We start from the raw sequence: 27,421 nt of genomic DNA on the forward strand, positions 1-27,421 counted from the left end.
CGGCAATATGTCTCTTCAAGTGGTTTTGAACCCACTACGTATTCAAGAGGAGCAGCGGTGCGATATGCTGAAACTTCTTGAATTTCACCATCAACACCATAAGCTTGTCTATTAATTGAATACGATGCTCGGAGGCGTTTAGCATTAAAATGTGGTTTGTTATTTGCTTGAAAAGAAGGGTCAACTTCCATAGGAACTAGCCTGTTTTTTATATTTTGTTGCATTACATTATAACCTGGATGATAATGCCTAAACATATTTCCTTGTGGATTTACACTTCTCATAGAAAAACGATTATAATTGTGGGGAAAGTTTCTTGGTTGGGTCATTGGCCTATATTGATTCATTTGGGGGTTAAAATTTGTGCTATTAAATTGTTGCCTATTTATGTCAGGTTGATTTTGTGGAATCTATAAATCCCTTGGTTTAGGAATGTAATAATTAGGTTTATCGTGGAATGGCGTGGATCTCATGTCCATGTTATAAAACTCTAAACAGTAATTATAAGCAGAACTCAAACTGTTCGGGTTATAATTTTTTAACAAGAAGCTTAATGATTTCTCTAAGCGTCGGATAAAGCTGTCCAAAGCTTTTTCCCTGAAATAATGTATATGTGCTTCATGATTGGAAACACATTTTGAGCCTGACTGAATTTGCCTTACTATTGCCGTTTGTAAATCGTTTACTCGGCTGAAATAACAGCTGAGTGATTTAGACGGTCGTTTTTTAATTATTGACAGTTCATGGTCCAGAGTTTTTAGATCTCATTTGTCCTTATAATAAAGGAGAAGAGTTCTCTTAATTATGTTCCAATCCGATGTAGCACAAATTGAATCCAAAACGTCAGCAGCTTCGCCTTTAATTTTCCTTCGGATTGTTGCCACGATAATGTGGTATTCAATTGAATTACGAGGAAGACGTTCATAAATTTTGAAAATATTTTCCACTTCTAAAATCCATCTTGAAAGGCTAGATCCATGTCCATGGAATTCAGGAAGGTTATTTACAAAATCTGGCACTTTACCTAATTGAATGTATTCATGATAAGTCATGGTGAATGGTACGACTGGTATAGAACTAGACTGTTCCTGCGGATTCATTATTCTATTTTTTAATTGGATTTCAAAACGCCTAATTTTACGAAAAATGATGGAGAAATCTTGTCACCTTCAAATCAAATTTTATTTATTTATTTTATTTATTTTCGTTATTACGGTCATGCCGTATTGTCGAGAAGACTCTCAACATGGTGTTTACAAATAATGATTGTAGTAGGCATTTCCTCCTACTGTATTGTCTTATCCCGGACATACTCGGTTGAAGTGAGGCGATCGCAGCTCCATCTTGTTGCTGCATCATCCGTAAGTGGTCTCATAGCGTCGTTGCTTGTAGCTTTCGTCCTTGCTGTGTAGAGTTCTGTTGGTTTGCTTTGTTCGTTGGTTGAAGCTGTCGCTCTTGTATTCGCTCAACTTGTGTACCGTGTTTTTTACATGTTCGCTACCTACATGAATCTACTAATATACACGTATACAAAACATACTTCTGGGATGACTAAGGGAAGGGGAACACTTAGAGGTTTAACCCGTGCTCTCTTGCAAATCTGAAAATGATCTTTATGTATTGCAGATCTTTTGTTGCTAAAATGTCTCTGATTGGGATACCTTTCTCTCTTTGAATTGCCTCAACAGATGCAAGCAGGGACCCTCTGACATGGTTAAATTCGTTGCACGACCATAGAAGGTGATTAGACATGAGTCTCTTGACATCATATGTATGAACGCTCTACCCTCAATGAGTCCTCTAAACCAGGGCCGTAGAGATATTTTTGGAGATATCGAGTAGAGAAGTCTACCAAGATCGTCCGCGTCCCACAAATTATGCCAACGAGATAGACAGAACTGCTGTAGAGAGTGGGCGTACTCGTGGATGAGAATAGGTCTATCGTAGAAGTTTCCTACATAAGCGCCTTTTATGCCAATTCATCCGCCTTCTCGTTACCATTTATACCAGTATGAGACGGAATCCATATAAGCGAAATGCGAAACGCCTTGTTGAACTGGGAGATTAGGATTTCAATAATTTGTTGCACAAAATAGTCTGAACTCTTCACAGACCTAACAGTTTTGAGTGCTTCAACAGCAGTAAGACTGTCAGTGCTGTTAAAGCACTCATCTGGTGGTCTGGCACTAATGAGCAGTAGCGCAAGGAATATTGTTGCAAACTCCGCAGTATAAATAGTACACGGTTGCCTCAATTTATAGAAAACTTCTGCGGTTGTGCTGTATACCCCGACACCTGTGCCATGCTGTGATGACGAACCATCAGTGAAGTATTGTTTATTACTATCTAAATGACCGCACTTGTCCACAAAAAATACTGGGAATTACTATCCAGCGAAGACTATCCGGGACAGTCCTAATTTCCTCCGTCATCGAGGAATCGACACCTAAAATTGAACTGTAGGTCTCTGGGAGCACGACACGATTTGAATATGTTATTGCGCTAGGGTGTGCCTGTAGAGAAACAAAATCATGATAAACATTCATGATTTTGCTTTTGGATTGTAGCTCTAGCAGGGATTTGAAATTTTCGATTACCAAAGGGTTGGATACGACGAAGCGAATAAGCAGGCGGAGCGAAAGATACAAAAATCTTATTTTTAAGGGCATCACTCCAGACATCACTTCCAAGGACATGTTATGAGTTGATTTCATGCTGCCCAAGGCGATCCTCAAGCTTCGATACTGAATTCTATCCAATGTTATTAGATGCGTTTTGGGTGCCCAGTGAAAACATATATTTCCATACTCCAAAACAGATCGTAGGATCGTATCGTATATGGTTTTGTATAAACATAACACATCTATTGGACCCCACCAGAATCCAGTAATAGTTCTTAAGAAGTTTGTTCTTCTGGTGCATTTTTGCACTAAATATCTTATGTGCTTATTCCAGTTAAGTCTCGAATTAAACCAAACTCCTAGGTATCTAAAATCGACGGCAATGTCTATTCTTTTACTATAGAGAAAGATGTTAATGTGTGGTTTATATAATCGTTCCCTTCTGTTTTTCGCAGTATTACTGAAGAAAGAAAATGTTACCATTTTAGTTTTTTCTGCAGAAAAATCGCTATCTAGGTTAAGAGAACATTCTGCGGGCCTGTCCAGAGTGGTTTGTAAAGCGGTTTGGATAACATCGGCGTTACTGCTAGCGACTGATAAAACGCCGTCATCAGCCAGTTGTCGTAGGGAGCAGTTAGGCGCCAGACATGAGTCAATGTCGCTAACGAAAAAGTTATATAACAGGGGGCTCAAGCAGGACCCTTGTGCTAGTCCGTGAAAGCTGATCCGCTTCAGTTGAATGTGGCCATTATCAAAATTCATTGCCTTTTCTGAAATTAAGTTATATAATATTTCGTTTAGTTTAGAACTAATTCCAACATTTTCTAGCTTTTGACACAGAATTTGAGGAGAGACTGAGTCAAAAGACCCCTGTATATCTAAGAAAACGGAACTCATGTTCTGTTTTCTTGCATGTGCCAATGCTATTTCCGTAATTAGCAGCGCTAAGCAGTCATTGGTACCCTTACCTTTACGAAAACCAAACTGGGTACTGAAGAGAAGGTTGTTAGATTCGAGCCACTTCTCTAAACGCAGAAGAATAATTCATTCGAAAAGTTTGCGAAGACATGAGAGCATAGCTATCGGTCGATATGACCGATGATCTGATGCCGGTTTGCCCGGTTTCAAGACGGAGACTACTTTCACCTCTCTCCATTCCAACGGAACGATATTGTGCTCTAACATCCTATTGAAGAGTTTCAAAAGGCACTTCTTCGCGACATCAGGTAGATTCGTGATCATAGAGTTTTTGATCTGATCTACACCTGGCGAGGAATTTCTGCTGGAGAGGAGGGCAAGTGATAGCTCTACCATGGTGAATGGTGCGTGCATATGGGGGTCACCTCCAGAGGAGTTTTGTATGAATTTTTCCTCGGGGACGAAGTCAGGGCAAAGTTTGTGAGCAAATTGCTCAAGCCAGTCGCTGGAAAAATGTTCGTCCTCAATTCCGACATTACAGTTTCGCATCAGCTTAGCCGTTTTCCACATCGAACTGAGCGAGGAGGAAGGATTTAAATTGTTTATAAATTTACGCCAATATCCACGTTTGTTAGCTTTAAGTAAGTTTTTACATGTTTTCTCTAGCCCTCTATTTTTTCATATAGCTGTGTAGAGCCCAGGTTTCTATATTCTATAAATGCCTTCCTTTTCTTGACAATCCCACCAAGGAGTGGGAGGTTTTTTAAAGTCCTTGTTTGGTGAGTGCCCCTTGCTTGGGCTGCAAGGGCGCACTCGTTTATGCACGAAACGAGTTTTTGATGTTCCTCTAAAGGAGACAAATTGTCTTCTACAAGTGATAGTGAAGCAGCAATTAGTTCGCTGTATTTCTTCCAATCGATGTTTCGAGTTAAGTCACATTTCATTTTAACCTTATCGACGCGTTGTGTGCTTTCGGTAATCGAGATCAAAATTGGTAGATGATTACTGCCTATAGGATCTTGCATAACCTTCCATGTTAAATTATTGTTAATGGCAAATGATCCAGTGCATAGAGACAAGTCCAGAGCGCTTGGTCGTGTCATAGGCAAAGACACCCTAGTTGGCTCTCCAGAGTTTAATATTTGAAGGTTCAAGTCGTCGCAAAATTCTAGGATAATTGGGGCTCTAGTATCATCCTTTTCTCCACCTCACACCATACTGTGTGAGTTGAAGTCCCCCAGTACAAAACACGGCTAGAGCAAAACCGCTTTGAGATTTTGCAGATACTTTTTGATCTGTTCACTCGTTCTTTTTTCATCCCTAGCTATTAGCGGGATATACATATAATGATGCTGTTTGGGAATGCGCCTATGAGTAGGCAATAAGAAGGCATGTATTGCGATGAATTAGAATATTTTATAGCAGTTAGGGCATATTGTTGAAAGTACAACCACTGTGCCATCTGTCAAACGAATTTACCGTTGCACGAACTTTGTTTTTCGCGTTTGACGTTTAAAAGCGACGCTATGGAAAACGCGCCTTTTTCCTGTATATTCTGAACTCTGCGACACGACTAACATCTCAGCTATCGAATGTGCTAATAAAGTTTCTTTTGTGTTGTAAACGTAAAACATATTTGGCCACCTCTTTAGTTTTCCAACCTCGTCAACAGGTTATGGGCCCAGTGCATCGTGGACAACATAAAGTTTTGCGGTTTACTGTAGCAGGAAAGTGACTTTTGGTGAATTAGCATCCTGGTGTTATCCGTAGTGTGTGTGTTTGGAAAGAATACGCGATGGCGGAAACACATGTTTCGATTGAGAAGCTGAGTGACCAGAACTACACGGTTTGGAAGTTTAAGATGCGGCTCCTTTTGTCACGTGATAAAGTACTGCACGTTGTGACGGAGGAGCAGCCGGAGGCCCCTGATGCCAAATGGCTAGCCGACGATGAGAAGGCGAGGGCCCTGATCGGCTTGGCATTGGATGACAGCCAGCTTATTCATGTCATGCAGACGAATACGGCGAAAGAGATGTGGGACGCTCTGAAAGGCTATCACGAGCGGTCATCCCTTTCGAGCAAGATTCATGTAATGCGCCAAATGTTTGCCACCAAGATGCCGGAAAGTGGAAACATGGCTGAGCACCTGAAAGAACTTACTTCGTTACGTCTCCGACTGATAGCCCTTGGTGAGGAAATGAAGGAGCTCTCCTTCGTTGCCCTGATGCTGTCCAGTCTACCGAAATCTTACGACGGTCTGATAACAGCATTGGAGAGTAGGCCGGATGCTGACCTAACAGTAGATTTTGTTAAAGGGAAGTTGCTGGACGAAGGACGTCGGCGTGCGAATGGCGTAGATGAAGAAAAGGCTCTGTACTCTGGGAAATATGGTGCTAGCAATAAACCCAGTGGAAAGAAAAAGAAGAAGATGCAGTGCCACTACTGCAGGCAGGACGGGCATTTCCGAAGAGACTGTAAAAAGTTGGCTGCGGACAAAAAGGAGAGAGGAGTTCGTGAATCAGCGAACGTCACTGTGGAAGAAAAACAACACAATAGTATGGGTCTGTGTTTGTTCCTTGGGAAGGCACAAACTAAAGGACTATGGTGCTTTGATTCGGGTGCGACTTCCCATATGACGAACGATACATCTATTTTACACCACATTGACAAATCGAAGCGGTCTACTATCTCCTTGGCCAATGGACGAGTCATCAAGTCGGCGGGTGTCGGAAGCAGTAGTTTGGTGTCGGTGAATGGAAATGGTGCTCGAATGAACGTTTCGCTAGACAACGTTTGCCACGTGCCTTCGCTCACAACAAACCTTCTATCGGTTAGCAAAATTGCCGATTTAGGTTTTGAAGTTGTGTTTGACAAGGCTGGCTGCCGGGTTAGAAAAGGTGAAAAGGTGGTATTAGTTGGCGAACGACAAGGCGGTCTGTATCACTTGAAGCGTTATTCGGAGCATGCAATGCTCGTCGAGCCTACTTGTGGAGTTTCCTGTCTACACCTGTGGCATCGTCGATTTGGGCACCGTGACACGGAAGCAGTAATGAAGATTGTGAAAAACAACATGGGAAGCGGTTTGAAAATTGACCGGTGTAACGCAAAGTCCGTATGCGGACCGTGCTGCGAGGGCAAGATGAGCCGTGAATCCTTCCCTAAGGTTTCATCTTCGAGGGCTTCTGCTGTTGGCGAACTGGTGCACACGGACCTGGGAGGCCCAATGGAAATACCCACAGTGCGCGGCAGTCGGTTCTACATGATCATGGTAGATGACTACAGTCGTTATACGGTTATCTATCTGATGCAGAACAAGTACGATGCTGAGGATCGAATTAGAGAATACTGTGCTCTGGTAAAAACACAGTTTGGTAACTTCCCTAAGGTCATTCGGTCAGATGGTGGTGGCGAGTATGGAAGTAATTCTTTGCGAAAATTCTTTGTAGATCACGGCATGGTACATCAACAAACGGCACCGTATTCGCCGCAGCAGAACGGAGTGGCCGAGCGCAAAAACAGGTACCTGGTTGAGATGATGCGCTGCATGCTGGCAGATTCGGGCTTAGATAAGGTGTTCTGGGGTGAAGCGATTTCGACTGCCTGCTACCTGCAAAATCGCTTGCCATCATCCTCAGTGGCATTAACACCTTTTGAGCTGTGGTACCGAAAGGTGCCCTCGTACGAACATCTTCGTGTATTTGGATCGGAGGCTTTTGTGCACGTTCCAAAAGAAAAACGCAGAAAGCTTGACAAAAGAGCTGACAAATTGGTGTTCGTTGGTTATGAGGATGGTCAGAAGGCTTACCGTTTTGTGAACCTGCTAACGAAAAGAATCACCATTAGCAGAGATGCCAAGTTTTTGGAACAGTGCGAGAAACAGAACGTGCCAAAGCCGAAGCTGACACCGTCAGGAGGAGTAGTGGAATTTCCACTTGTCTCAACTCCACCTCCTCAATCGGAGGAACCGATCGTCATCGAAGAAAGCGTGAACTTAGATGCATCGCAGTACGAAAGTGCGACCGAAGACGATCCGACGAATGAACCTTCGTTTCATGCATTCCCTTTGGATGAGGTTGTACGTAAATCGACTAGAGCGACCAAGGGAATTGCACCGATTCGTTTGATAGAGGAAGCGTATACGGCAAGAAAAGCGGAAATAGCGGTGGAACCCAAAAATCTCAATGAAGCTCTGGCCTGTGATGCTCATGCCGAATGGAGATCGGCAATGGAAAGTGAGCTGAAATCACACAATGAAAATGGGACTTGGGATGCCTTAGTGGAGCTGCCTGCAGGACGGAAAGTGGTAGGTTGCCGCTGGGTCTTCAAATTGAAGCGGAACGCAGCTGGAGAAATAACCAAACATAAGGCCCGTCTGGTAGCTCAAGGCTATACTCAGCAGTTCGGCGAGGACTATGACCAGGTCTTTGCTCCCGTTACCAGCTATACGACTCTTCGAATGTTGCTTGCCCTGGCTTCCAAATTGAAAATGACACTTCGTCATTTTGATATCAAAACTGCCTATTTGTACGGTGATCTAGACCAAGAGTTGTACATGCGACAACCACCAGGCTATGCAGAGAAGGGAAAAGAACATTTGGTGTGCCGTCTAAAGAAAAGCATCTATGGACTGAAGCAGTCTGCACGATGCTGGAACCTAAAACTGCATAGTGTCCTAGTGAAGATGAATTTCCAGCAAAGTGATGCGGATAAGTGTTTGTACACAAAAGTCGTTAAAGGGAAGAAAGTTTACATCCTAGTATACGTAGACGACTTAATGGTAGGGTGTGTAGATGAAACTATTATCGACACTGTATACCAAACCTTAAGTGACCTTTTTGAAATGACTGATCTCGGAAAAGTGAGTTATTTCTTGGGACTCGAAATCAAACAGAAAAATGGTGATTATAGTGTTAGCCTCGAAAACTATATTGAAAAACTAATCCATAAGTTTGGTTTGAGTGATGCAAAAGTTGCAAAAACGCCTATGGACGAAGGGTTTTTGAAAGTACAGGACAAGAGCGCAACTTTGGATGATCAAACTCAGTATAGAAGTCTTGTTGGTGGTCTGTTGTATATATCGGTGTGTGCGCGACCCGATATTGCGGTTAGTACGGGCATACTCGGTCGAAAAGTGAGTGCGCCTACTGAAGCATACTGGGTGGCAGCCAAACGCGTCGTTCGGTACTTAAAGGCAACTAAGCATTGGCGGTTGATGTATGACGGACGTGGTGATGGCTTGATCGGATATTCAGATGCCGACTGGGCCGGCGATGCCAACACGCGGAAGTCAACAACAGGATACGTGTTCTGCTACGCAGGAGGAGCTGTGTCTTGGGCCAGCCGTAAGCAGACGAGTGTCACGTTATCCTCCATGGAATCGGAGTACGTTGCTCTGAGTGAGGCTACACAAGAATCGATCTGGCTTCGTCGGTTGTTGAACGACATGGGCGAGCACGTGAAGGGACCGATAACAATTATGGAAGACAACCAGAGTTGTATTCAATTTGTTAACTCCGATCGGACCAATCGTCGCTCGAAGCATATTGAGACGAAGGAGCATTTCGTCAAGCAGCAGTGTGCGTCAGGACTTCTGACGCTTGAATACTGTCCCACGGCAGATATGTTAGCTGACGTTCTCACTAAACCCCTGGGAACCATAAAGCAACGAAGGTTTTCAGGAATGCTGGGACTGTCGACGAATGATGGCACAATTAGTTGAGGAGGAGTGTTGAAAGTACAACCACTGTGCCATCTGTCAAACGAATTTACCGTTGCACGAACTTTGTTTTTCGCGTTTGACGTTTAAAAGCGACGCTATGGAAAACGCGCCTTTTTCCTGTATATTCTGAACTCTGCGACACGACTAACATCTCAGCTATCGAATGTGCTAATAAAGTTTCTTTTGTGTTGTAAACGTAAAACATATTTGGCCACCTCTTTAGTTTTCCACCCTCGCCAACACATATTAGTATTGGTAAGCAGTAATTGTATGAAGTACCTGAATATATTGTAATGAGTCTTAAAGTGAAACCCCACCAGAGCAGTCAACATTGTGAAGAGCGATCCGAAATTGGTTGAGCTACGAAACATTGGTCCTTCGAACCGGATTTTGAAGAACAGTGCAGGAATAGTAGTAGTATTTCGGTAGAAAATCGTTCGCAAGCGCACTAAGAAGTATTGCTGTGTAGTGCGTGTGACTTTGGATAGATAGTGGGTTTCTGTGTTAAGACCAGCATCGGATAAAGGAACAGCAAAGCTGCTTATCCGGAAGGAGCAGTTGTGTGAACAAATCGGTGCATGTAAAGAAGTGGCTTTGCATAAGATAAGCATCAAATACGATCGCATCAGAAAGCGTATTTCATTGCACATTATTGAACGCTACAGCATCCGTTACGTGTGTGAGAGACAATTTAGTGCGTTGAAAGGAAGCTGCGCGTGTGAGAGAGAGAAGGACATAGACAGTGAAACGCGCGTACTGTGAATTTGTGTAAGCGTCGTGATCGAGAGAGTGTACAGTTATCAACGCTACGGAGATTTTGTGCAATTGTGCAGTGTTTGTTTGAAGTATTGTTTCGGGACAACGTAACGTTCAAGTACATAGAACATTGCGAGAGTATTGAAGTTGTACAAGTGTAAGCCAAAGCGTCTTCAGTGGTCAGCAACTTAACTCGACTTGTGATAATTAAATTTCATAACGATGAAGCCTAGTAATCTGAAACGGTTGAGCAAGGTATACAGCGATCGTCTGGCGTGGATCGATGAGTATGTGGATTTTGTGGACAATTTCGACGCAAACAAACATCGTGCTGAAATTATAAGTCAGCTTACGGCATTGGAAGAAACCAAAAGGGAATATGAAAACGCAAGAGAAAGACTATTGTTCGAAGATGACGATGCAGATGAAGTGAAATTGCGTAGTGGCCGGAAAGAGTTCTTTAAGAAATACCAAAAGTTCAGAGGTTTCCTGTTAGAGTATCAAGGCCAAGAACATGGGCGACCCACAGCAAATAGTACAATGGCGAATACTACGTGCACTACAGTGAAAATGCGACTACCGAAGATAGAGCTACCGTCATTTAATGGTGAAATCACGCAGTGGGTGACATTTAAAGACAGATTCACATCCTTAATGCATGATGTAGTGGAGTTAACGGATGTCATGAAATTGCAATATTTGCTATCGTCGCTGAAGGGGGATGCCGCGTTGCAATTTGAGCATGTGCCATTGGATGATAAGAGCTATGCTCCTACGTGGCAGGCGCTGTTGAACCGGTACGACGACGACAAGCTGCTGAAACGAGAGTACTTCAAGGCCTTGGTCCAGCTCGAGCCAATGAACGCCGCAACTGCAGTTGAGCTTACCAGAATAGTTAATGAGACCGGACGTTTGGTTCAAGGCATGGAACGACTAGAAGAGCCAACCAAGCATTGGAACACGCCGCTTACAATTCTGGTAATGTATAAGCTCGAAAAGAACACACTAATGGCCTGGGAACAATTTTCAGCGGAGCAGTCGAATGATTCCTATGACAAACTATTGGAGTTTTGCGAGAAAAGAATCAGGATCCTGAACAGCACTGCCCTGCACCAGACGAATGTGATCGAAACTAGAGCAGCTACTAGATCCACTTATCAGCGAGGATGATTCACATCCCAGGAGCAGCAAATAGCAAAGGGTAGAATGCACAGCGTTACGAGGCTTCAACATCAGCCGTTCTCCATGACCTGCGCTGCCCAATCTCATCCATTGACGAGAAAAGTGTGTCCTGTTTGCGATGATCAGCACTACTTGGCGAATTGTGTGGCCTTTGGAAAACTAAGTGTTGCTGAGAGAGAAGAAGTGGTGAAGAAAGAAGGCCTGTGTTTCAGCTGTTTGAGGCAAAATCATCGCATCAGATTCTGCAGATCGACCACGAGATGCAGTCAGTGCAACGGTAGACATCACACGATGTTATGTAAGGGGCAGCAGATCCCGTCGCAACAACATCAATTGCCTATGCAGCCCACGAACGAAGACATCAACATCAATGCAGCTACACGTGACGAATCTAAATTGGAGAGCACGGTGTGGCTCTCAACGGCTGTCGTACTGGTTCAAAACGAGCAAGGAGTAAAACATCCAGCCAGAGCGTTGATTGATCAAGGGTCACAATCCAACTTTATTTCTGAAAGATTGGCACAACAACTGAAACTGCGCAAGAAGACAATGCTCAAACCACTCTCAGGCATCGGATCAGTGTCAGTATTTGCGAATGGTATGGTTTCGGCCCAGATTAAGTCTCGTGTTTCAGACTATCAGACAACGCTCAATTTTCTTGTACTTCCGAGAGTAACGGCAGACTGTCCCAGTCGATATAGTGATGTCAGCAGATGGAATCTTCCGAACGAAGTCGTATTAGCTGATCCATTGTTTTTCAAGCCGGAAAGGATTGACTTGCTAATTGGTGCAGAGGTGTTCGGAGAGCTATTAGAACAAGGCCGAATTGCATTAGCGAACCATCTTCCCAACTTGTTACAAACTAAACTCGGCTGGATTGTTTGTGGAAAGGTGTCTAAAAGGAATGTATTATCCACTGGAGGTGAAATCGCTGGTTGTGCCATAGATGAAGAATTCCATTCAACTGTGGAGAGGTTGATCAAGCTGGAAGATATACCTGAAGAGAAGCTACCCACCCCGTAAGAAAGCATTTGTGAAGATTGGTACAACAAAACAACTCGCAGAAATGAAGAAGGAAGATATATAGTTAAACTCCCTAAGGTGCCTGATTTTGAGAAGGAATTCGGCGAGTCTTAAAGTGAAACCCCACCAGAGCAGTCAACATTGTGAAGAGCGACCCGAAATTGGTTGAGCTAAGAAACTTGAAATTGTCATTTCAAGATCGCCTAGATTTACCCTAATTGCGACGCATTCTATGATGTCTTGTCTAGAGGTTGTTATTCAAGAAAAGGTGTGACTCCTTTTTACCCCGATTAACACTCCTCCACCCCTTGCAAGCCGATCTTGACGGATTTAATTTTATCCCGGGAAGGTTATGTTTATGTCAGGTGATAGCATGGTTTTGCACAGGGTGAAAACGTCACAATTGTTTTCACTGACTGTGACTTTAAAAAAATCTAATTTACCAAGGAAACGTCTACAGTTCCATTGTAGTATGTTGGCCATTTCAGATTATTCATCCAATCGGACCATCATACTCAAGCTTGGCCATTGTGATATCCTGGAACTCTAAGCCCTTCAAAAATAAGATACTTGGGTAAGATGTTACCCTCAAACGTAACACGAAACGATGCTGTTTCACGATACGTTTTTATACTTTCGGATGGTACAGAAGCATAAAGTTTCTTGGCTTCGAGGACGTTTACAAATGGAATGTCGGGGGATTGGAAAGCGCCTTTCCCGTATTTTGTTATGTCATTCAGAGGATAATCGGAATCCTCGATCACTCCTATCACTTCTACCGATCTACCGGGGATATAAACACGGTAGTGTTCTGTGTATTCAAGATCAGCAGCTATAGCGTCTGCTTGTGTTCTATCTTTAGCTGTTACTCTGATCTTGTTCAAACGAACGCGAAAAACATCGAGAACGTCAGGATATTTTTTGTAAATTATCCTACCTATCACTCTTATGTCCATCGGTTTTTCCCGAGGCATTAAAAATTTATACCCAACGTCCCTCCCATGACGGTGGGTACGCGCGGGGACGGTGTGTTTGTCTTATTAGTTCATTCGTCAGACCACCATCCGCTCCCATATCAGAATCAGCGAGCGAACCATGCCCAGCTTTCTTCCTTTTAACAGGAATGAATCCAGCTGTATCATCTTCTTCTGATGCCATCTAATTTGCAAGAGATCAGGGTTGTGCGAAGGAGACAGATAACTACACTCACCTAAGCAAAGATCACAAGAACGATAACGTACCACACTAAATGCGTTGCTAGCGCTACGTGAGCGTCAGCACCGTAGGACTTTCACTTTTGCTCTAGCACACTAGACACTTAAACACACGCTGTTGTGCTACATGCAACACTGCGGTAGTATCACAAGTTGATTTGATTACACGTTGTGCCGTTGACCTAAGCTCTGCTTTCGTGCACGGGAGCAGATCCAAAAAGCGTCCGATCTCGTCCAGAGTTGGAAGCGGAATGAAATCAAATTTTGATTAAGAGTAATTCTACGTTAAGTTCACTCAATCTAAACTTTTCTCCATTGTACCTAACATTCACTGTTCACTATTTTCGCACCACGTATTCACAATTATAAAAATTTAAATTATATTATAGTAAATTAAATTGACTCGTAATGACTCACAGTAACAATATGTAGACTTTGAAGCAATTGCAGCATCATCGTTGTCCACGTAGTGATGTCCACGAAGCGATGTCCACGCAGTGTCTCGAGTTGGAAGGTTGATGTAACTTTCCGGTATTGGGATGAAATCTTGCGGGATGCTCCGGATGGTCCTTTTGGATGATTAATCGGCGTTAATCGAGAGAGATGTCATGATGTGCAGGAACTTTCATTCTTCATGTAGCTTGTGCAGGTTTATTTTAATATTACTTGTTGTTATGCGTGTAGCGGATAAAACACGTCCAGTCTCGATGAGTGCAGTAACAGAAGAGAGTCTATATTCTCAAATTGCAATTCGTATCGTACAATCGTAACTGCGTGCTTTGCTATAAAACAAGTGTTAAATCCTTATTTCAGTTCTTGACTTGCGTTGGCTATTCTCAATACTCCTCCTCAACGCAAGTTTCTCACTCAGCATATTGTTATTTTGATACTAACGTAGACAACCCTATGATGTTTATAAGCTTTTGCATTCTAATCCTAGCAAATGGTTTAGTTAATAGATCCGCGACCATTTCTTCCGATGTGCAATACACGCACCTTATTTCTCCTTTCTTAATTTGATCTTTTGTGAAATGATAACGAGTAGCAATATGCTTTGTTCTATTACTCAACTTTTCACCCGCTAGCAATTTTAAACAGCTCTGGTTATCTTCGTTAATTACAACTGACTGCGCATCATTTAAATCCTTCAGAAGTAGTTTCAACCATATTGCTTCTTGTATTCCTTCTGATAATGCTACAAATTCTGCCTCAGCTGTTGATAACGTCACGCATGATTGTTTTCGACAAGCCCAACTGACCATTCCTCCATTTACTGTGAAAACATATCCACTGTTGGATTTTCTATCTATTCTGTTCTCGGGCCAATCGGAGTCACAATATCCAATTATTCCACTATTGCTTCCTTTTTCACTCAATCGCAAACGATAGGCCAATATTCCCCTTAAGTATCTGACTACTCGCTTTAGTTCACACCAATCACTCTGTGTGGGTCTAGTTATTTTTTGACTCAGTATAGATTCTGCCGCAGATATACCAGGTCTAGTATTTATCGCAATATATAACAATTTGTCTATCAGCTTTTGATACTCCTTATTGTCCGTAAGCTCTTTTGACTCTTCTTCTCTCTTTATGTAAACTGGATCGATCGGAATGCTAGAGGATTTTGCATTGGATAAGCCACTTGACTCAATTACTTCTTTAATATAATTGTGTTGATTGATGAAATAATCTCCTCGCTCATCCTTTTCAACTTCAATTCCAAGGAAGAATCTAATATCCCCTAATACGTTAACTTGAAATGATTTCTGCAACCCAGTAAGTAATGATTCGATCATTTCAATATTCTCTCCGGCGACTATCAAATCGTCTACGTATACTAAGACATAGCACCAATCTTTTGAACATTAATTATTATGTTCAATTCTTCTTGACTCAACAACCGTACGTTGGTGATCCCTAATTTAGCTAATGTTATACTTTGACATATAATTTCAATTTAATTTCTTTGAAATGTTCATATACTAAAGCTCCATTAAGGAAGTATTGAAAATGGTGTTCGAGATATCACTATCAGCTTCTGACACTAAAACTTCGATCGCACGAGCGATCCCGACAGGCATGCCATAAAGGAGTGACAAAAGGGTTAAAAGCTTAGGAGAAAAGGAAAAGAAATAAAAAGAAAAGCTCAGTCTGAAACCGAAAACCGAAGCAACACAACCTGGGAAGGTGTAAGGCAATTGCAATAAAAATCCAAATCTTAAAATCGGAATACGTGCCTCGCGTAAAGTGGTTTTGTAGTTAGTGCGAATCAAATGACTATTGCTTCTTTTACATTTTCCAAGCTTTCATTTAGATGGGTTGCTAATTCGTTGTGAATAGTTTAAAATGAGCTGGTAGATTGATGAGTTGATTAATTTTAGATTATTTGCGTCTGGGCTACCTGCGATAAAGTTCCAAATTGTTCCAATCGTATTCCATCTCTTTTTGCGATTAGGGATTATAGTTTACAGCATTCCACATACATATTTATATTCTGCTTGTATAATTTACGTGTACTGAGTTTCTTCTACCTTGCTGAATTCTAAGAGGAGTGCATCGACTTCGGTTATCAAGTCCGCTATTTTGAAATGGTGAATATAATATCTATTCTTATCGATTATCCTCGCTGCTCCTCTTTCAACCGCTAAAATTGGTGCACTATCCAAATTTACCAAACTAACGTTTTGTCCGATAACCATTGGTAACCATCTGTAATATTAAATGTAGAAAATATTTTTTTAAATATATATATATATATATATATATATATATATATATATATATATATATATATATATATATATATATATATATATATATATATATATATATATATATATATATATATATATATATATATATCATATTTATTATTCATTATTTTCAAATTATTCTGATGAATCTTTTTTCCTTCTCTTTTGATAACTGTACTTTTGTATAATTGTTGAATATCGATCTTCCTATACGGCTTAACTTGTTTTAAGCCGTAAGTTAAGTTAAATTTTTGTAAATGCCTGGGATGAATCTTTTATTTTTATATCCTTTCTATCTTTGTTGTGATAAAATAATTTTTTATCTTGTTTAATTTTCAATGTCTCGGCAATTATTTTTATAATCGAAGAGCTGTTTACTGAGGGAGTTATAATTTCGAACGGTGTGAATTTCATACATGAGTATATTTTATTATTGTATTTATTTAGTGCCATATCGATTAAGGCAAGAGGATCTTCATTCGCATTTTCAGTTTTTGTTATTCTATATAATTCTAGTAAAGTAGAATGAAATCCTTCTACAATTCCGTTCATTTTTCCAAGAAAAGAATATCAATGTAAGTCTGCCTCCAGCTTCCGTAGCGAGAGGATGTATATCGCTCGGATGCGCTCATACGATCTTTTTTTGTAAAGGCAGATAGTGGTGATTTCTCTCGAGTGCGATTTCGTAATCAACGAGATTACACATAGCGTGCTAATCGTTGTCTACGTCTTTCTCCGGCATTCGCTCGGAGTTTATGCTATCGACCCTAGTGACGGAAGTAACTCAAAATTGTGGCTCATACTATGAGCTTTAATATGCGTGGTAATAGGCGAACGATAATACCACAATTCCCCTGAAACTCGAACGGTCCCGAACCGATCCCAATGGAATGCTCGGGTGCGAAAAGTGACTCAGAATCGTGGTATTAAGCTTTATGCCGATCTTAATACCACAATTTCTACTCAGTCCCGGTCGCGATTCAGCACCGATCGGAACCTGAACGCACGCACACAGTTGAAGTAACACGTGTTGTGCAGCGACAGCGCACACTCGTCTGGTTCATTGTAGCGACTCTGAATATGCACGTTGGCATTACTTGTAAAAATGACCATTCATACGCGACGTTTTTGGCATCTTGTTGATGGGTAGAAACTACAAGAAGCACTATAATAACACTTTCATATCTCACTCACTGGAACAACACCTTTAAAAACCACTGAAAATATATATTATATTAAACTGCAAACGCTAGCGTACCGGCGCGTCTAAACAGTGCTCGGCCTCAATTTTTTTTTTCTCCCTAACAATCGTTCTGCACTAATACCAACAACACCAATCCTCTTGGATCGTAATCGTAAACGAAAATCACGCACGACGTGTTCGATATTCTTTCTCCATTTATTTTTTTTTTTCTTCCTGTCGTTCGTTGGTATCGTGCAGTCGAACATGTTTTCTTCTTTAGTTACAACCACTAAAATAACAAACAACTTGAAGGGCCATCTTTCACTCTTAAATAGGCATAAAGTTACATGAACTACCGCATGCTTCTTAAGAAGCCGCATAGTTCGGATGAAGACTATGCATGGTTGTAAATAAGCCTCATAATTCCATCGAGTTCCAAGTGCAAGTAGAAAAGCTTCATAATTCCATCAAGTTCCACGCTCTTTTTAACTTGCCTCAAAGTTCGGCGGTGGTACTTTTTTTTCTTTAAGCAGCCCTCGAGCAGCACGATAGCTCGATTTCTTTATTTTTGGTTATTTGAGTTACTTGAGTGAAATATTCAGTCAGGAATAAAACTTATTATATTTCTGTAAGAAGGAGTCAAAATGACCCCGTACGTAAGGCTGAGTACTTTACTACGGGTAAAATTAAGTCAAAGGTAGCCAGAAATGGTACGCCGAGGCCTCTCGACATTGTAGGGCCAAGGAAGAAGAAGAAGAGTCATAATGACTGGTACGGTCAATCTAGTGTAACAATTGCCTATATTCAGCATTAGGTATGTTTAAGATTAGTGCGTTGAGTTTTTTTTTGTTAAGAATTAAGTAGGTGTTAATTACCTTTACCCTTTACTTTAGTTTAATTAATATATCTTTAGTTTACATATAAAATATAGAAAAGAGAGTATTCTAGAAAAACTGTTTATTCAATGGCCAGTTACAGAAAAGCCTGGGCCAAAAATTTCAAACTCTTTGGCAAACTTTGGATCTCTCGTTGGTTCAAACCATCTCTGGTTGGTTCAAACCATATCCATATAAATATTTGTTCGTTCGCAATCAGTGCGAGCTTTAAACATGCGCCGCTGGCGTGTGACTGGTGTGGAACGCAATGCATCTTGGTAGCATTCATAACAACCAGCACACATTGGACCTTTATATCAAGTTCTTAAATTTAACGATACAAATAACCTGATCCATACAATACCTGAGTAACTAAATAGACCAAAAACCTTGCATGATGATATCAGAAACATTTGTTTTCTAACAAAAATCTCAAGTTCTAGTCATTATATTTCAAATATAAGCAAATATGTAAATTCAACTATTTAAAGGACACGGAAAAATGTTCTCGCATCAACAAATCAAGGAGTAAAATTCCTTTAACTTTCGGGTACAATGCAATACCTCTGATTGTGACGAAAGTGATAATGCCTTTGACTACGACGAAAGTGATCATGTAGAGAAAGCTTATTTAACATTCCAAAAGCTTAATCTTAGTACATAAAATTTTATATTCAAACTTCGAACATCAAACGATGACTTTCCGATTTGATGCTTCGATGAGTCAGGCAAACAACCAACATATTAAACTGACTAGGCAAAATTCAAGGAAGATTTATTTAGTTTGGCTGATAACACGCTTGCGAACAGTAGCAATCAACTATGAATAATATTACCAAACATTCCATGTGATATTGAGTTTTACAGGTGTATTAACAGCTACATGAATTTAATGCCACCTTATGATTTCTCTCGACTTCAGTTCATCACAATAACTTCATTCTTCATCTACGTTAAATAAATAAACAAATTTTCTCGCAACCATTCCTTTGTGAACTGCAGATGATTGCCTTCGCACTGAAGAAAAACAAGTTTGTTTTCGTTGTCCATCTTCTTCAGACCTAGTCGATCCTGAAAACAAATAAAAATGATGCAATTATATACATGGGGAGAAAGCTTCTCTTAGCTAAAAGACTATAAGTTTTAGTAAGAGTTTTTATACCTCGATAAACAGTTCAGTTTCCTTAAGACCCTGTGTTTCTTTATCCTGTCCAGGTTTGTAATAACCAAACCATTGCGATTCTAATGGTTGAACAATGGTATCCTTGTTAAACTGAACCATGATAAATTTGTTTAGTTTTTGTAAATTTTCCACATAACTTTGGTTGATGAATCGTTCGTTATTAATATCCGCCAAAAACGAGCTGGAGTTTTTGTATTTCTCTTCATTCAGCGGATCATGCCAATAGGTTGCTTGAACAAGGAAATTTTGCATCAACTCCGTATAGGCGGCATAGTTCAGAAGCTGCCGGAAACGCTCACACGTTCGGCTACTTAATGACGGACAATTTGGCAAACCAAACACGCCTTGATGCTGACCACCAAGAGTAATCAAATTGTTGATCCGTACGGTTGGACATCTTTGCACGAGTCCACGTCTGAAAGCAAAAAAAATCAAAGTTCTCTTATATGGGTAGTTACCATTTTTGTCAACCTAACCGTGTTTCGGTAAGAGAAAAAATGTGCTATGAATACACAACTACTTACAGGAACTGACCTCCTTGCGAAAATCCAATAGCATTAAATCCATTGTTTAGCTTGGCATCGTTGCTCAGCTCTGCACAAACCATTTCTATCTACGAATTGTTTTAATCGATTATGCGGGATACAATCATCGGAACATTTAAATGCATGTCGCTTGCACTAGGCGCTACAAACCTGTTGATTTGGATGAACCAAATAGCCACTTTTAAAATCTTCAGCAATAGAGTTGCCAATTTCCACAGACTTTACATAAACTCCGATTTCTGATTCGAGAAATTTTCTAACACCACCTAAACTGAACGGAAAACAGCAAGTATCCCCTGTGAAGAAACAGCGTAAATCGTAATATCGCACAAACACTGTTAATCTTTCTATTACGTACCCATTCCATGCCATAGAACGATCGGTAATTTTTCACTATGGACTTTGTGAGCATTCAGCAAACAAATAGCTACACAGCAGATAATCATCGAAAGTCTCGTTTGCGCCATGTCCAGTTCGTTTGCTGTTCGTTAGCTCCTGCACTGCAAACTAAAGCCGGCCACTGGATCAATGCTTTAAGCCAGTAAAAGCTTTAAAGAGCACTTCTGCTACTTGACTAAAGTCCATGCGAGCGGAATAACCTGCATTTATAATATCGCTCAAACCCAAACAAAGCACTTCAATCCTCCCTACCGCTTGTGATGGCGAAGTCGCTCGCAAAACACTGGTCTCGTCTACACATTCGCCTCAAAGAGAATGCTGCTTCTCACAAATATGGTCGCTATCGCTAAAAACGATTGCCATGCATTCAATGTTTGTAAAAAACCAGAATTCGATAAATATAAACATTGTTGATAAAACTGAGTCAGCACGGATTTAAATTTGTTTTCCTATTGTGATCAAGTTATATAAAAGCCATGCTACATGATGTGAGACGCCAACAAGATTTAGGTTAAAAGCAAGGTGTATGTATTTAGAAGGTGAATTTTTGTCGATTTGACAGAACACCATTTTATTCGAGATCAAGGTATGTAGATATAGGAGGTCAAGGTATATGGATATAAGAGGTAGAGTTGTTTAGAGCAAATTGACATTTCTCAACCTCAAGAGTCGGTGGAGGCGCCGGTGGTGGTATCGCTTGCAATTTTTTGACGAAAAATGCAACCAAATGTCTTCAATCCTCTTTGGGACAATATTTGATATGCGAAGATGACTCATAAACTAGCGAAATTGCTCAAGGGACCGAAAATCTAGGCCGTTTGTTCATGTTGGTAGCCCCATACCATATGGTTTTGTAAACAAACTCTGACATATCTCGACTAAAATGGTGGTCTGTCAAAACGACAAAAATTCACCTTCTAAATACATACACCTTGATCACCACGGAACTGTTATGTCAGGTCGAGAAATGTCAATTTGCTCTAAACAACTCTACCTTCTATATCCATATACCTTGGTCTATAGGCATAAGCGAGATGGGTATAATAATAAAAGGAGAACAAAACGTAAACATTCAGGTCATCATGAACCAATACCGGGAAGCCTTTGTTTTTTTGCTGCTAGCGAAGGTTCTCGCGTTCTCGAAAATGCGTGAAAATATTCTCTGACAAAACCGTGAAACACCGTCCCTTCCTTACCATTAGTGTTTGTTCCGTGCGAAACCATTTGTGTTTGTTTGCTGCCGGTGTAGCGTGCAGTTCGAACGAAGGGTAGAAATACGACCGAAACGACAGAACGCTTCACTTCCGTATCATTCTGTGTCTGGACTAGTGCCTAACAGATTGTGGCCTGAATTGGACCGTTTTAAATTTTGTTGTGTTTTGTTTTCAGATATCGCTGCACTGAAGATAATTACTGGATAAATTACGTCGATTGATGCCGACGATTACGAGGCAAGAATACCACCAACCAGAATTTTTACCCGAAAGATTCAGCGTGGTGCATTTACGGAAGGTTTGACTAAGCGGCACTTTCAGCTATGGAAAGCGTACGGTGCACACGAAAAGCGGGAAGGTGTCTCAGATTGAAGTAACCTTCATAAGAAACAAGACAATATTATCATTGCTAATTACTCTGATTGATTCTGCAGAGTACAAATGCTGATTAGTTGTTATCAGCATGCAAGGATGTACTAGTCTCATTATCGTTTTTCCTTTCCAACAACCAGCACTCCCGGATGGATTGTCGAGGAAACCATTACTTCGATGGGCAGTATTTGAAATCGTAGGAGTGTCTTGAAAAGATTTAGCCCCTAGCTATCAGTGCCATAACGGTACTGACACTTATTTTCACCTATTACACATTACGGGAAATTTTATGTAAGCTGGTTGAAGAGTACATTACTGTTGCTGCGGGGACACATTAGAAACGAGATCCTGCGTTGGTTAACCGATCACGCGAAGGATGATCGATTCCAAATCTCTCGAGTTTCGTTGTGAGTTTCTGTAGAACAAACAACGTGTTGGTTTGTGATTCTTAGAATATAGTGCTGATAAATCGGATATTTGTTGGAACAATTATGTTTGCTATTGCAGGGTGATTTGAACATTGTCTTGGCATGTAATTATCGTGGACAACACGTAGCTTTGAAGGACAATACAAACTATAGTTATAGAAAGTTAAAGAACCTCCATCGGCAGCCCATGATTTCTATTATAAACTGCTTCGATCACCTATCCTGCCTTTGTGCATACTGGCTCTATGTGACGCGCACGACCTTGCTAACGATGGAAGGAAATGGCCGAGAACTGCCTAGAATGAATGGAAATGTTTGATTAACTATAACAAACTAAACTAAATTTTCAAACTTTTCTGGTTTTGTTTCGGTTTCCAGAAGCTACGTCCTCCGAATATGATCTGTTCTGTAATAACGATAAGAATGGTGTATACAATATGTTAATGGTGAAGGAAATATTGCCAGCAAATAACTTTAACGGTTAGTATTACTTTCAGTCCTTTTCAGTTTTTATTTGGTTATCACAAGGACTGTTTTTCAGTTTTGGGATAGACCATCGGTATGAGAATGCCTTTAGTTTCTAGAAGTGATTTATATTATATTTATTCAGACAACACCTTGTCAATAACACTACTTCAAAGAATTCAGGCCATGGTTGTTTCACTCCTACGCCCTATTGCACCAGCACTTAGCACATCTTGCAACACCCGATGGCTCGATCTCAGACGCTGTTCTACACAAAATCATATAGTATGGGGCTACCAACTTGAACAAGTAGTTTCGATTTTCAGCTCCTTAAGCAATTTTGCTAGTTTATGGATCATCGTCGCATATCAAATGTTGTACTTCCGACTTTGAGGTCTTCAAGGAAAATTGGCTCCGAGATGTGCTATTTTATATCATGTCGATAAAAGAGAAATAGGAGAAAGAATAAATTGTTGAAATATTTCCGAAAACTTTGGAAATGTTTCAATATGTAACCGATTTGTGAATGTTTTCATCAGCCCCGACATTTTTTTTTCAAAATTTGTTCAGTTGCCATTTTGATTTATCAGTAAGAGACTAGAGAAGGTCCCCCTCGAGAGGAATCTTTTGTATGCAGTACTGCGGGCTTTAATTTTTTTTGCGCAATGTGTTTTCTGTGTGGTCACAAATTGTTTGATAAATAGATTCCCAGATAATCATAAACTGAAATTGAACGACCGTTATAAGGAGTAATAAATTATAACGTACAAGAGGATATGCAGCAGCAATTGTAGGACTCGTAACGTAAGATGCGTTACCAAAAAATTAAACTCATATAATTTCAATCATGGTTGAAATATTTCTTGAACGATATTTAAGCTCTTGTGCAATCTTTCTCATGCTAATATGAAACATTTAAAATTCGTTTAATATTGTTCGTTCAATTTTTAATTCTTCGTTCTGTTTGAATGAGAGAAAGGGTGAATACGAATTCGCATTCTCTATCTGTTGCACAGATTGGTTACGCTGCAAGAAAGGTGCCACTACCACTACACTACCACTCCACCTAACTTTCGTCAGTCTAATACGGGCGTCACGGAGAAACATCTACGAATGATGTACACCAAACGTTTTCTCAGTTTTACGGAATTTTTCTGTAGGAAAGTGCTAATGTTTTTACCTGTTGCTAGATCAATGTTGGAAAAGGTTCGTTTTTTATGCTTGTACTGGAAGCTCGTTTGCGCTCCAGTAGGATGCCTGTACAGCATATCGCTTCTCTTTTTTGTTGCGTAATCCATTCTTATCTCCAAATCGAAGGAATAATAATCAGATTATACTCGCCCAACGCCATTTAAAGCAAAAAGGTTGCTAATTTTTAGTTTCGAAAACTGACTCAAACACAAGAACACAATGTGTTGACGACTGTTCTGGGATGTGACAGATGGGAAAAAACGAAGCTTTATGAAATATATCAGACAAATTTTAAACTAAAACGGAAATCGATGAAATATTTCGACCCTTTGGTAAAATTTATAATGTTTCAGAAACATTTCACGCCATTAACCTTTTTCTGAATTTTAGTTGTTGTCCAGACTTTTTCTATGCTTTCTTGGAGTTACATAGCATAGTCAACAACTTGTCTTATATACAAAGACCATTTCCATACAAATTTAAATTTGTAAGCCTCTACTAAGCCAGGCGGCCGTAGTATGGCTCTCTGGGAAGGAAGACTACCAAACCGAGAAGGAAGGAAGGAAGACCACCAAACCGAGAAGAATGGAAGGAAAATCCCGAATAGGATGGAAGGAAGAAGAGAGAAGGAAAGAAATATAAAAAAAGGATTTCCCTCCCCGAACATTCCTGAACACTATTCAAAGTTCGTTTTGCTTTGCTTCTATTTCCTATTTAGAATTGGATGAAATTTTAATTCATGTTTTGATGCTCTCATTATTTTTCAGGAATGGTTGAACCTAACTTAGAAGGTATGGTTTGATGACGATGCATCTCCCTTCGACGTAGAATACAATATCGCTTCTTCCTCAAGTTCGAGTGATGAAACCACATAAATTCGATAAGTTTTACTATGTAAAAAAAATTCAAAGAAAATTAAACAATCAAAGCAAGTCAAAGAGTGTTAAAGAAAGATATTGTGTGAGTGTTAAAGTGAATTTTTAAACGAATAATTCAAATGGTTTGCTTATTTCATTTCGACAGTTTTCAGGACCGTGAATGAAACATTTCACAATTATGGTTTGTTTGTTATCCACTCCTAGCGCAACTACGGTTTTGCGAAAAAAAGCTGTGATTTTTGTATGAAAATATGTCAAAAACAGACAGCATTTTGCAAGAATCAAGTCAACAATCACAACGATCATTCCATCTTGGAAAGGCAGAAAATTAGAGAGACTTCAATATGATGCCCCTCCCACATAACCAAAAAGCGATATCCGACCTTACTACGACCTATATACGGAGTCGTATATGTAGACTTATATGTACACTTACAGCAGTAATTAACAGACTTCGTGGATGAAAAAAAAGCGTGCCATAATTATAACAAACAAACCATAAATGTGCAATGTTTCATTCACGGTCCCGAAATTTTTCAACTGAGTTTTGAAACGTTTCATCCAACCACTTTTGAAATGAAATAAATCAACAATTTAAATTATTCGTTCAAAATTTTTTAGACTTTTATTCGTTGACTTTCGATAAGTTTTTTGACACAACAATCGAACACATCGAAGCTATGCTTTTTCTCCTTCTTACACACGTTGCGCGGGCAAGACACCGTCGAAAGAATAAAAAACAATACCTACATTTCATGGTAATTTTCACCGACTAGAACTAGAAGAAGAAGCGATATGGTCTTCTACGTCGATGGCAGATGTATCGTCGATGGCAGATTCAACCGCATCTAAAAATAAATGAGAATATCAGCACATGAATCACAATTTCATCTCATCCTAGAGGACAAATAGAAGAAGGACTAAAACTTCCCATGAACAGTGTGGTCAAAGGTTGACACTCCGACAGAATCGCACTGTTCTCTGAGTGCTGCTAATTGCCTTTTCCTTCTATACAAAATGCCACTCTTTTTCCAGTAACGTGCGTAATTTTCGTGTGACATTTCACTACAACCAATTGAAAAACAAGATCATAGTTAATTAAGTCAAAAATGCACTTTTATAAACAACAAAACCTACACCACGCAATATGCACCAAAGCTCGCCTACAATTGTCAATTGACGAAGCAAAAGTTTTCAAAGCATTCTTCGATAAATAAAAAAGGCAACTGAACGAATTGGGAAAAAAAATCGAAGCTGATGAAATCATTCAAAAATCAGTTAAAAGGTGAAACATTTCCAGTCATTTCAGAAATATTTCAACAATTTATTTTTCTCCCATAATTTTTTTTTGCCGACATGAGATAAAATAGCACGTCTCGGAACCAATTTTCCTTTAAGACCACAAAGTCGGATAGTCAGTACAAGCTAAAATCTACCGACTTATATCAGACTTTGTGGTCGTAAGGAGGTTATGTGGGCTATTAATGCCTCGATAATGTTTTAGATGCTCTTATAACATGATTATAATCATTTTTTTTTGCAATGTTAAACATACGTAAAGTAGTACTTGATAGTAATTCATTACAATTAAAATCTTATTAATGTATGGATGTGGTAGAAAGTGCTACCAATAGAAATGTCACATGTAATGTAACACAGTATTCAATTCTGAGACGCTATTAAGAAGAAAAGAATTAGCAAAAAGTGCAAAAACTACTGCCAAATGCAATTCGTTACTATTTCAGATCAGTATTTTTTTTCTATGAACACATAATCACGCATTCCGTCAATGCAATAAAAACAAAATAACGCAAGGGGAGAAAACCCATATTTAGGGGCGTTCCTGTGGCCAAGGCAACAGCGGTGCCGGTCTTCACACGGCAGGACCGGGACTCAAATCCCATCCCGACCGCTTCCCTCGTACGCAGGGCTGACTACTTTGGTACGAGTTGAAATCAAGTCACAAAGAAAGAAGAAGAAGGAAGAAGAAGAAGAAAAACATATTTATTATCCTTTAAACCTTCTGAATTGTAATGCATCACGCAAGCAATTTGGCTGGGCATCGTATCCAAAGTCAACCTTATGCGTCATTAAAATTATCAACCCATAGCCACTTTGGCCCACAAATCTTCGACCCATTCTCCTACAGCGAGATCAAGCGCACTAATAATGATCGACAACGATTTGGTTCCGACGGTTCCGAAGGTTCCCGGTGGAACTAACGATTCCCTCTTTTCTAAAATCGGATCCAGGAATCAAATTGCTCGAAACCGGATCGGAACCGTGGATGTGTTACAGAGAACCCGTCACTATTGTGAACCTGATTGGCGCGATTTTCCCGCGGTCAAATCCTAAACTCCATACAAAAAGAAAATCAGAATCGCGCGCTATACCTTCGCGAACAATGTATTTTTTGCGAAAGATAAACGCGACGTGATTTTCGCAAATAGACCAGTTCAGCTGTTATTTTCATGTACACAAACAATGGAGCGCACAGCAGCT

The 27,421-nt window shown here is 40.2% G+C and overlaps 2 protein-coding genes and 2 long non-coding RNA genes across 5 annotated transcripts; 2 read left to right on the forward strand and 2 right to left on the reverse strand.

The window, feature by feature from the left end:
- Positions 1–9,499: 9,499 nt before the first annotated feature.
- Positions 9,500–15,294, forward strand: LOC118507752. 2 transcript variants are annotated; one of them, XM_036046761.1, is made up of 2 exons: positions 9,500–10,126; positions 10,162–15,294. In XM_036046761.1, exon 2 carries the CDS (start codon positions 11,221–11,223, stop codon positions 12,217–12,219), a length of 999 nt encoding a protein of 332 aa, XP_035902654.1. In that variant the 5' UTR covers positions 9,500–10,126; positions 10,162–11,220; the 3' UTR covers positions 12,220–15,294. The 2 variants fall into 2 exon arrangements, with proteins under 2 accessions (XP_035902654.1, XP_035902655.1); XM_036046762.1 differs by having other exon boundaries at positions 10,162–11,401.
- A 3,694-nt stretch (positions 15,295–18,988) lies between these two features.
- Positions 18,989–20,923, reverse strand: LOC118507964 (palmitoyl-protein thioesterase 1). Its single transcript, XM_036047293.1, has 6 exons — positions 20,624–20,923; positions 20,331–20,546; positions 20,123–20,268; positions 19,952–20,040; positions 19,407–19,842; positions 18,989–19,315 (listed from the first exon to the last, which is right to left on the reverse strand). Exons 2-6 carry the CDS (start codon positions 20,437–20,439, stop codon positions 19,193–19,195), a joined length of 903 nt encoding a protein of 300 aa, XP_035903186.1. The 5' UTR covers positions 20,440–20,546; positions 20,624–20,923; the 3' UTR covers positions 18,989–19,192.
- Positions 20,924–21,424: 501 nt separating this feature from the next.
- Positions 21,425–25,374, forward strand: LOC118503133. The gene is made up of 3 exons (XR_004905129.1): positions 21,425–22,865; positions 24,432–24,726; positions 24,809–25,374. It is a non-coding gene; the product is annotated as an uncharacterized LOC118503133 (long non-coding RNA).
- A 144-nt stretch (positions 25,375–25,518) lies between these two features.
- LOC118503132 lies at positions 25,519–26,120 on the reverse strand. The gene is made up of 2 exons (XR_004905128.1): positions 26,057–26,120; positions 25,519–25,984 (listed from the first exon to the last, which is right to left on the reverse strand). It is a non-coding gene; the product is annotated as an uncharacterized LOC118503132 (long non-coding RNA).
- Positions 26,121–27,421: the final 1,301 nt, after the last annotated feature.

This window comes from Anopheles stephensi, chromosome 2 (genome assembly GCF_013141755.1).
Source record: "Anopheles stephensi strain Indian chromosome 2, UCI_ANSTEP_V1.0, whole genome shotgun sequence".
Classification (NCBI taxonomy): Eukaryota; Metazoa; Arthropoda; class Insecta; order Diptera; family Culicidae; genus Anopheles; species Anopheles stephensi.

Coding starts and splice junctions, on each gene's coding strand:
- LOC118507752 (XM_036046761.1), top strand. CDS start 11,221: ATGCACAGCGTTACGAGGCTTCAACATCAGCCGTTCTCCATGACCTGC.
- LOC118507964 (XM_036047293.1), bottom strand. CDS start 20,439: ATGGCGCAAACGAGACTTTCGATGATTATCTGCTGTGTAGCTATTTGT. Junction 20,041..20,122: donor TGGTTCATCCAAATCAACAG/GTTTGTAGCGCC, acceptor AACAATTCGTAG/ATAGAAATGGTTTGTGCAGA. Junction 19,843..19,951: donor TCGCAAGGAGGTCAGTTCCT/GTAAGTAGTTGT, acceptor TTTTGCTTTCAG/ACGTGGACTCGTGCAAAGAT.